We start from the raw sequence: 10,830 nt of genomic DNA, 5'->3' as shown, positions 1-10,830 counted from the left end.
GCCCTTCACTCCACCCTCAGCAGCCGCGATGTCGACTGCTGCCTCATCCCCGAAACAGAGTTCTACTTAGAAGGCAAAGGTGGTCTCTTCGAATTCCTCGACCAGACGTTGAAACAAAATGGACACGCTGTGATAGTCGTCGCCGAGGGCGCTGGCCAAGATATGATACCGAGAACCGAGTCTCAGAAGGAGGAGAGAGACGAGTCCGGCAATCCCGTGTTTCTCGACGTGGGCCCGTGGGGCCCGATCAACGGGAATTACGGGTATATACCCGTGGAGGAGGTGGCGTCGGCGAAGAATGTGGTGGATACAAAGGATCATAAGTGGGCATGGGTCCGGTCGGTGACGAACCAGCCTGATTTCCAAAAGGGGTGAGCTTAAGAAATTAACACGAGCTTTCGATAGAGCCCGGTTCTTTTGGAGGCGGCTGTGAGATCTTTGGAGAATTGTATAATGAGACTACTGAGAGCTTTTACTCTTTGTTGTGGTTGATATTGTGCCGATATGTGCATCTCTTACCCTCATCTATCTGTAGCTGGCGTGGAACTGAGAATGCAACTGGGTGAGATAAAGATTGAGCACCGGGTGCATGCAAAAGCTAATAGTAACGTGTAGGATTATCTATCAGTGTGTTTGATGATTATCATATGTTATCTTCTTATTTGGGGGAGAATATTTATCTAGAAATGAGCTAAATTAGTTGTTGTGTGCAAGTGCAACTTGGAGATAAATAAGGCCAACAAACCAAAGGCAATCTTAAATCTAAAAGTGTACAGTTTGTAGTTTGGGACATGTGGAGTTCGGGCTCCTCACACGTGTAGGTCCAAAGTAGAGGTTTAAACTTTCTTTTCACAGATGTGGGCCCAAAGTAGGAAGTTTAAACTATTTTTTCTACTAAATAATTATGTAGCTTTTAGAAAGTTCTCTCTCCACAAGCCAGGTCCCACCGTCGGCTGGCTTTTGTTACTGTTTATCCACATGGGCTCGTTTCTTTTCGTTGTGCAGTGAAAATTACCACAGCACATATACTTTAATAAGGATTTTTTTTTAAAAAGTAAGTACCCTTTATTTTATTCTTTCATTAAGTTTGCTCTGATTAGGGGCTGTTTGGTTGTATGTTTTTACCATGTAAAATGATGGAAAGTGTAAAAAAAGTGAGTCCTAATGTCAGCTTTCATCACTTTACATTGTTTGTTTAAATTCTTTTTTACATGAAAAGTTTATACCTTTTGATGAGGTGTCACCGAAAGCAAAATCACCAAAATTAGGAGTTATTTTGTTGGAAAGCTTACACAATGTCATAAATGTGTCCAAAAAAATAATAAAAAAGTCAAAATCTTGTAGAAAGTGATGAGGTGGATAACCACTTTCCATTTTGTGTCATAAATACTCTAGTTTACATTATACTATCCAAACAATATTGTAATATTATTATTTTAGGATTCACAAAGATTCCTAACCAAACAATGTAAACACTCGAATGAAAAGTGGTGAGGTGGATAACCACTTTCTATTTTGTGTCATAAATACTCTACATTTTGTGTCATAAATACTCTAGTTTACATTATACTATCCAAACAATATTGTAATATTATTATTTTAGGATTCACAAAGATTCCTAACCAAACAATGTAAACACTCGAATGAAAAGTGGTGAGGTGGATAACCACTTTCTATTTTGTGTCATAAATACTCTAGTTTCCTAAAGACATCCAAACAGCCCCTTAGGGGCTGTTTGCTTGCCAAAAAAAAAAGAAGGAAATCAAGGAATAGGAAACCTATTTCCTTAAAAAATTGTTTTATAGTTGTTTGGTTGGCTAAAAAAAGAAGGAAATCAAATAATAGAAGATGATATGAGATGAGTTGTCACCATATTATTGGATGATGTGAGTAATTTTTTAAGAAAAGTTGTTTTGAGGTTGTTTGGTTGGTTAAAAAAGAAGGAAATCAAAGAATAGGAAACCTATTTCTTATAATAGGTTATTCTCTTGTGTTTGGTTCATTCTTAAAAAATAGGAGATGAGATGAGATGAGATGAGTTGTCATTATATTATTGGATGATGTGACACACACTTAAGGAAATCAATTTCCTTGTTTTTTTGGAGGAAATGGGTGGAGATGAAATGGAGATGAGATGAGATGAGTTGTCACAATATTATTGGATGATGTGGGTGATTTTTAAAGATGAGATGTGATGGAGATGAGATGAGTTGGATGATGTGACCCATTTCTTTTGTTTGGTTTATTTTATTGGATGATATGAGATGAGTTGTTGGGTGAAAATAATATTTTATTGGATGATGTGGATGAGTTATTGGATAAAAATAATATTTTATTGGATATTGTGGGTAAGTTTTAGGGATGGAAATGGTGGAAATTAAACTTTTAGAGATTTCCAAGTTACAATTTCCTATTCTTGGTAGCCTACTTATTTTAATATATAAGTTTTTCCTTACAAGGATCTAAGATCATGTTTAATAAGTTTACTTCTCTTATTTTCTTATAAGCAGAAGATAATAAATTGAGATTTTCCAACTTAATTTTTTTGGCACCTATAAAAAGATTTATTTATTGATATTAAAAGATTATTTTGCACTCTAACGAAATAAGTAAAAATATAAGTAACTTATAAGCCCTTGTAAAATAAGCATCCGGCAAACATGCTCTTAGTCTTTCTCTAGACGCCTTAAATATATACTAAATACTTAGGAAGAATTACACCGCCTCTTGCAAAAAACAGAGAAGCTCTTAATACATCTTTTAATTAATCATATATATTGTTGCCCGCCAAAGAAATATATTCTAGTTACATTCCACTAATCCAAACTTACGGGTACGAGTCACTCCTGATCCGACCCGTTAACATCTATACCCTGTACAGTCAAAAAGTTCGAACTGACGTAATCTGCTACCAACCAGTAGTAAAAAAAAGACAAAATATTATCTTAAAATAATTCAGGCAGGTTAACTTTACTCAAACTGATTACTCCATTTAAACCGACTCTCTCTTCTCTAATTAAAACACTCAACGAGTTAACATCCCTTCATTCTTCACGCTCTTCACACTAAACCCAAGATACCATTTTTATTCACGCTTTCCCCTCCCTCAGTTAGAGAGAGAGAGAGAGAGAGAGCCAAAAAAAAAAAAAACTGTTTTTGAACCCATTTTCCCATTCTCCAGGCAAAAATGGCTGCAACCCATTTTTCTCTGCCCCTTTTGCTTCTCCTTAGATTTGTTCTCGTTGTGGAATCTGGTATTGGAGTGAACTGGGGGAGTCTGTCCACTCACAGGCTGCCACCTCCCATTGTTGTGGATCTGCTGAGAGAGAACAAGATTGAGAAGGTGAAGCTGTTTGATTCTGACCCAGATGCGCTCAGAGCTTTGATGGGTAGTGGGATTCAAGTTATGATTGGGATTCCTAATGAGATGCTTGGGGTTTTGAGCGCCTCTGCTGCTGCTGCTGATTTGTTTGTTAGCCAGAATGTGTCTAGATATTTGATTAAAGGTGGTGCTGATATTAGGTATGATGGGTTTAATTTAAAAATTTTGGTTATTCTGTTCTTTTATTGGTTTATTAAATTTTGTATATTGGGTTTTTGAAAAATGGGTTGTTTTTGTTGGTTATGCTTGGGATGTTGTTTGTTGATGTTGTGTTGGTTTATGTCTAGTTGTGCTAAAATCAGGTACCAGTGAATGAAATAGTTGGTAGGGAATTAGGAGCAAATGAAATGTTATATAACATTTTCCTTTGGTTAAAAGGGTGGAGAACAATTCTTTTTAAAATTTGGGTTGTTTTTGTTGGTTATGTTTGGGATATTGTTTATTGTTTATTGATGTTAGTTGTGCTGGTTTATGACTAGTTGTGCTAAAATCAGGTGCCAGTGAATGAAATAGTTTGTAGAGAATTAGGAGCAAATGAAATGTTATATAACATTTTCCTTTGGTTAAAAGGGTGGAGAACAATTCTCAATATTTACTTGACCATATTCACCTAGGATCCAGTATAAACTTTTGCTTCATTAGTAGAATAAGTTTTTGACTTCTCCCAAACTAAAATGCCTCTGATTTTCGTCTTAAGTTGTTCTCTTTCCATTATGCGAAGTCTTCCACTTTCAGTCAGTTGCATGAAGGAAAGGAGTTCCCTGAGTTTTCTGTTACTTTCATTGAGTCCCAATATTGGCAAGTGATTGTACCCACTTCGATTACCATTATTCGGCCAGCCCAAAACTCCTAAGGAAAAAAACCCCATTACCCCCGCAGTTCGCCAGGACACGCGATGGTATGGAAAAAGGAGGCAGGCCTGTTCAGTTGCAACGATTTGACAGCTAAGATGTGTAGAAGTTTTTTCAAATAGGATGCCTAGTTTAGGTATTATGAAGTATTGATACTTCAAGCTAGGAGCTGTATGTGTGCTCCATACCAATCAAATACTCTGTAAGCCACATTTTCAATGCAGCTCTTTCGATGTACCTAAAATTATAATTTCCAAGACATATTTATTATGTGCATGATATGTGTCACACAAAAGATCAAGACTTAAAAAAGCTAAGTCGATATTTATTTAACAGTTCTCCATGTTTCCATGTGATTTGTGGATAGTAAAAACAACGAGAAAGCATTTATTCCAATTTTTAGGGTCGGCTACATGAATCATATTCTTCCAATAGTAGAGGATTCATGTTCACGTGGATCCGACTATGGTTTACACTTGTTGGCTACCTAACGCAACCCTCCTCTTTTATCTTGGCTTGGGACAAGCAGTATTGGCAATAAAATAAGGCCCACACTGGCAGAGCTAAGTAAGCAAATGAGAGTGATAATGCATCACGTATTGGTGTGTGTAGGTTTTCCTATTTTTATTGTACTAGCTATGATGTGCAACTTAAGTTAGACCTATAGTTGTCTCTCCGACAAACACTTGGGACTTTAAATTTATGAACCAACTGCGAAAATATGTAGTTTTGGTCCTAACCACAAATCTTAGCCTACAGTAGTTTGAGGTTTTTGGTCAGTGACTCAAATCTTGTTCTAAACCTGGACTGGCCTTCTTGGTCTCTAGATGATGATGCCAGGTTATATTCTCACTAGATGTTATCATGTTATATTGAAACCATAGCAAGCATAGTTATTCATCTTTCAAGGATTACCGTGTAGCTGGCATGCACTGTGCACATGACGCATTTTAATATATACTCAAGTTAGCAGTTTCATTAACAGTTCCATGTAACATTTCATATTTTTTCTGCAAATTTACCTCATCTATGTAACTTTTGTATAGCAGTTGCTATGATTCATGCATCTCACCCAGCGATTTTTGCTGAGGACCAAACTTGGTCTGAATATCAGATTTGTGATGTATTAGGATTTTCTCTTAATGTTACATTCTACTGCTATCTTGTTAATCTCTTATTTAAATAAACATTTAGCTATTGGGATTATTGCAGGTATATTGCTGTCGGAAATGAGCCCTTCCTCACAAGCTACCAGGGTCAGTTTCAGTCCCTAGTCCTTCCTGCAATGGCCAATGTTCAGCAATCACTTGTGAAAGCAAACCTCGCAAGCTATGTAAAGCTCGTAGTCCCTTGTAATGCTGATGCTTATGAATCCTCCCTTCCTTCTCAAGGAACGTTCAGGCCCGAATTAACCCAAATCATGACGCAGCTCCTTTCCTTTCTCAACTCAAATGGAGCTCCATTCGTAGTCAATATCTACCCTTTTCTTAGCCTCTACGGTAACACAGAGTTCCCCCAAGATTACGCTTTTTTTGATGGTTCTTCTCATCCCGTCACAGATGGCCAGAATATATACTACAATGCTTTTGATGGAAATTACGATACCTTAGTTGCTGCCCTCAATAAGATTGGCTATGGCCAAATGCCCATCGTTATAGGTGAAGTCGGTTGGCCTACTGACGGTGCAACGAGTGCAAATCTTAGCGCAGCGAGAGCCTTTAACCAAGGTCTCATCAGTCATGTTCTTAGTAACAAAGGGACACCTCTAAGACCTGGGGTTCCTCCTGCAGATATATATCTCTTCAGTTTATTCGATGAAGGCCAAAAGAGTGTGCTTCCCGGGAATTTTGAGAGGCACTGGGGGATTTTCTCCTTCGACGGACAAGCAAAGTACCCTTTAAACCTCGGTTTGGGAAGCGGGGGACTAAGGAACGCTAGAGAAGTTCGATATCTACCACCTAGATGGTGTGTCGCTAATCCATCTAAGAATCTCGATGGGGTCTCAAATCATATGAAACTGGCTTGCAGCGTCGCAGATTGTACAACCCTCAGCTACGGAGGATCGTGTAATGAAATTGGAGAGAAGGGTAATATTTCGTATGCCTTCAATAGTTACTACCAGTTACAGAAGCAGGATCCGAGGAGTTGTGATTTCGATGGGCTTGGAATGGTGACTTTCCTCGATCCTTCGGTTGGTGATTGCCGTTTTTTGGTTGGAGTCAATGATATTAAGTCTTCTTCTTCTTGCCTTAGTCGTGGGATTTTCGGTGGGATTTGGGTTACGATAGTGTGGGTGTTAGTATATCTAAGAGTGCTTAATACTTCATGAAGAATGATTTCTGAGGATCACTTCTTCGTAGTAGGGAATGAACTCTCGAAAAAGTTCAACAGATTTACTGTTACTTGACGTAGAAATTTTATTAGTCGATGCTTAAAGTTCAACAGATTTGGTCAATTCACAGATTATGATCCTGCAGAAGTGTGCCTGAGCTTTTTTGGTCTCTTGCGATGTTGAGTGAATTTTGTGAAGGGGGCCTTTCCTCAGACTACCTGCCTGATTGTAGTAAATGAGACCGAGAAGATAATTCTGATGCCTTGTGCTCTCCTTTTTGTTATGGTATGTACGGTTGATGGATTCTGATCTTAATCTCTTTTATTTTTCTGTCATCAACTTGAATATAAATTTTAATAATCTGCGGGTCTTATGGTGAATGGAAGGCAAAACTTGCATATTCTTTTTTTTTAATAATTCGGAAGTCAATGCTTTTTGGAACCGAACCTAAGAACATAGGAGCCATATTAGAACATCCTAACCGTCCGGACCGCTGATGTGGGTACCTATTCTTGAATTTAAAATGTTTAATATTTGCTCTATAGGCATGGATGTCGAAATTTAACTTGGAAAATAATATGCTTCTCTGGTGCTTGTATGGCTATCGCTCAAAAGTAGACCAGGTTCAAAACCTGGTTCAATTTTGACAAGAACCCTGATTAGGAAAAATCGGGCCAAAGCTGACCCAGGTTTTTTAGGTAAAACACGGGCCACTAAATCCCCCTGTTAAACTGGGTCAGCGCTGGTCCTGACCTAGTTTTACACAATTTGCCACACACGGCCACACAATATATACATTACATATAGCAAAGCGTGTGCTTGTAGCTGGTAACTACTGGATGGTTTGCTTGAAATTAGGAGAGAGAGAAATACCGAAGGCGAAGTTTTAGACAGTGAATCTCAACTTGGTTTGCTCCAGCCTCCAGGGCATCGAGCTGATCTTTCATCGAACAAGTGAACAACTAAAATGGGGATGTCTGCAGCTTAAGCTTTGAAGATTTTACCACCCACGTCTACAAAGAGCTGATTTAACTAGAAGAAAATAATAAATAAGAAGATACGCAGACGGCTGACATCTATTCCTTTATATACAAATAGGAGGATCAGAGATTCACTGTTCATGCTACAGTAAATACGACAGCAACATTTACTATAGCATTATTAATGCAGCTAATAGTTAATTAAAAATATTACTGTAGCACACGGGGTATACTTTAGCGTTTAAAAGGTACTGTAGCAGAGCTGGATACTGTAGCAATTTTAAAAATTCAAATCATGACTTACTAAAAAAAGGGATTACTGTAGCAAAAAAAAAAAACCGTGCAAAGCACGGACCGCAAACTATATAAAAAGGAGAACCAACCATCACTATTCATACTGCCTGCAGTAATCTACACTTATATTAATATTATTACTGTAGCGTATAGAAATCAGGATGCTCCGGTGATTTTTAAAAAGTAGCGCACGAAGATACTTTAGCACTTTTGAAAAAATTGTCCCGGAGACGAGATGCAAAATATTACTGTAGTATTTAAAACCGGAATTACTGTAGCATAAAAAATAATAATGCACCGTATGTCGTGCTTTGCACGGTGTTCACACTAGTGATGTTAAATAGGACCAAGTTCAATGGGATTTTCAGCCAAACAACAAAACTCATAAATAATCCGAGTTTTTAAACGCCAAACTAACTCGATTCTTTAATGAACGGCAGAAAATAATTCTTAAGTTGGAGTGTTTTCTTCCTTCTTTTAAAACATATTAACCGGGTTAACGCTAGATTTAGGCCCCCCCTTCCATCGTCACATCTCCAATTGAGAAACTATTTTCTCGATCATAATCAATCAAATGATTGTAATTCACGTCCAATATTACACGGGCACAGTCGAAAAGTGGTGTCTTTATTGTACAAGTCCGTAACGCTGTAACAATTATAGCATAATTATGTATAATTATAATGTGGAAAAAATTCATTATTAGGTGAGACATGGACTTCTCTTTTATACAAACTAAATAAGATTTCATGATACGCATGCTAGAGTTAATGATCGCCTATGATGGAATATGCTCATGGTCCTCCGCACCTTTGCTTTGAATTAAAGCTTCACTGTTCTCCTATTCTTTCACCATTTAATACGTATATATGTGCATTAGCATTTCCAAACCTCAACTTCAGATCATTCCTTTTATGGAGGTAATCTCTCTCTCTCTCTCTCTTCATTCATTTTTTTGCAACATTTTCTCAAAACGACAAGCATCTAAATTCCAAAATAATAATAATAATAAGACGAGGGAATTCTCTTATTATTTCTCCACTCAGGTGGTCGAGCTTAAGGTGCGATTACATTGCAAAGCATGTGAGAAATCAGTGAGGAAGACGCTATCCAATCTAAAAGGTACCTCACAAGGGCTCTGACTACTTTTTATTTAATTTAAATCTTGATGACATTTCTATGATTGCTCTTTCGTGAACTGAAGTCAGTACGTGGTTTTTGTTCATATTCGGCAATGACAATCCCTTCGCTCTATAAACTAGCTGTTTTTGTATCTTTTTACCTGATTCGCTTATGTGCATGGTGTACATTTCTCGGTGTTTTCTTATTGTTTACTATCAATAAACCTTTTCTCGTAAATACTATATCTCAGCGTTTCTCTTATTCTTAGACACGGATGGCTCGATAAAATTTCTTTACAGGGGTCACATGTGTCGAAATAGATGTCGTATCGAGCAAACTCACAGTTTTGGGCTATATCGATCAGAACACGGTCGTTAAAGCAGTACGCAAAACTGGCAGAATTGCATCAGACTGGTCATATCATCGTCATACTGCTCGCAATGGTAACTTCATATGCTCTGGCTGTGAATCTGGAAGAAGAGTTACAGTATCAGGCGCGACACAAGAGCACAGCGAAGAAACTAAAGCTCCAATAATGAAGAAAAGTTTCTTGAAGCGAAAGTCTTATTTCTCGCATAGATTCCTTATGGCCGTGTGCTTAAAGGGGAAATAGTCAGATTGTTCCAATTTCCAATATTTACCCCTATAGGGATAAGTTGTATTGATCATACTTTTCTACGAAGGGTGAACTACTGTAAATGCCCGAATCAATAAGATTGTTGTTAAAATTAAGATCTTATTGACAGTCATAGAAACAGATATTGAAAGAGAAGAGACGCTTGCCTCCCTCTCCAGCAATTTTTTTCTCTAAAAGCAAACATACCAGCTCTCAGACTGCCGGAGTGAAAATTTAAATAAACTAACAGTTCTCAAATAGTCTGGCAGAGATCTACAAAGTTGGATATTCAAGTTTCAGGATTATTAACACAGGGATGTAGCATACTCTGTTGTGGTCATCTACTGAATCGACAATGAAGAATTTCCTGACTACAGATGATATAAAAAAAAACTTCCAGCTCGGGATGTCTCTGCTGACAAATAAATACTTCCATAGCAAAGAACACATGGTTTCAACCAGGATCACTGAAGTTAAAGTTTGTCCTCAAAACTCACACCGATGGGGGTCTATACCTACATTGCTTAAAGATGCATCTTATATCAGCTCTGTGATTGCCTTCAGCTAATGATCATCTGGTTGAAGAATGAAGCTTTTTCTGGAAAATATTCCATCAGTTCATCCTTTGTCACCCAGACATAATCCTCGCAATTCCCAATACTTAATTTGCTGGTCCCGATTACTTGCGATTTGAAAAAGAATTGCTGCAAATCAAAACAAGAAAAAATTATATTACAAAGAAAATGCTTCTAAAATATACTTAGGTATATAGTTTGACCCATTTGATACAGAAACTCAACAAAGTTAATGTCCCTGTAATTTTTAGGATTTCTGTGAAATTTCAATTAGAGAATTTATACCAATTAGATGTTATGCTGATGGTAATGGAGTAAAATGGAATCGAATCTTGCAATTTCAACACATCATATTGGTAATGTGAACATAATCTTTTCTTCATCGGTCTTAAAATAACTTAATGGAGAAGATAGCTGTCAACAGAAAATAATGGAAGAATAGGATTCCTATAGATGGCCCCCAAATTTTGGGATAAAAACTTTGTTGTTGCCATTCTTGTAGTACCCAAATAGAATCTGCAAATGAAAATTTTCAAATCCAGTGTGGAGCAGAAAGGGTAGAACATTAGGTTACATAACTTTATCTATTACTTCATATGTATCAAACCCAAATTTAAGGTAATTTAAACAAGCCTAAAAACAAAGATGAAACATGGTTAGAATATATTAACTCTGCAA

The 10,830-nt window shown here is 37.2% G+C and overlaps 2 protein-coding genes across 4 annotated transcripts in view; both read left to right on the top strand.

Moving 5' to 3' along the window:
- LOC109847251 (ATP-dependent 6-phosphofructokinase 2-like) overlaps positions 1 to 687 on the top strand; it is a 1,233-nt gene extending 546 nt beyond the window's left edge. The window contains exon 3 of the mRNA XM_020416485.1: positions 1 to 687. Coding sequence (XP_020272074.1) covers positions 1 to 375 — 375 coding nt within the window. The 3' untranslated portion in view covers positions 376 to 687.
- On the top strand, positions 3,065 to 9,693 carry LOC109848234 (glucan endo-1,3-beta-glucosidase 6-like). 3 transcript variants are annotated; one of them, XR_002248745.1, is made up of 4 exons: positions 3,065 to 3,522; positions 5,446 to 6,850; positions 8,886 to 8,961; positions 9,261 to 9,693. XR_002248745.1 is itself a non-coding variant. In XM_020417650.1 (2 exons), exons 1-2 carry the CDS (start codon positions 3,188 to 3,190, stop codon positions 6,560 to 6,562), a joined length of 1,452 nt encoding a protein of 483 aa, XP_020273239.1. In that variant the 5' UTR covers positions 3,065 to 3,187; the 3' UTR covers positions 6,563 to 6,925. The 3 variants fall into 3 exon arrangements, 1 of the variants encoding a protein (XP_020273239.1); XR_002248746.1 differs by having other exon boundaries at positions 9,230 to 9,693; XM_020417650.1 differs by lacking the exons at positions 8,886 to 8,961; positions 9,261 to 9,693 and having other exon boundaries at positions 5,446 to 6,925.

This window comes from Asparagus officinalis, chromosome 7 (genome assembly GCF_001876935.1).
Source record: "Asparagus officinalis chromosome 7, Aspof.V1, whole genome shotgun sequence".
In the NCBI taxonomy this organism is placed as follows: Eukaryota; Viridiplantae; Streptophyta; class Magnoliopsida; order Asparagales; family Asparagaceae; genus Asparagus; species Asparagus officinalis.
The sequence above is the reverse complement of the archived record's forward strand: the minus strand, read 5'-3'. Positions and strand labels throughout refer to the sequence as shown.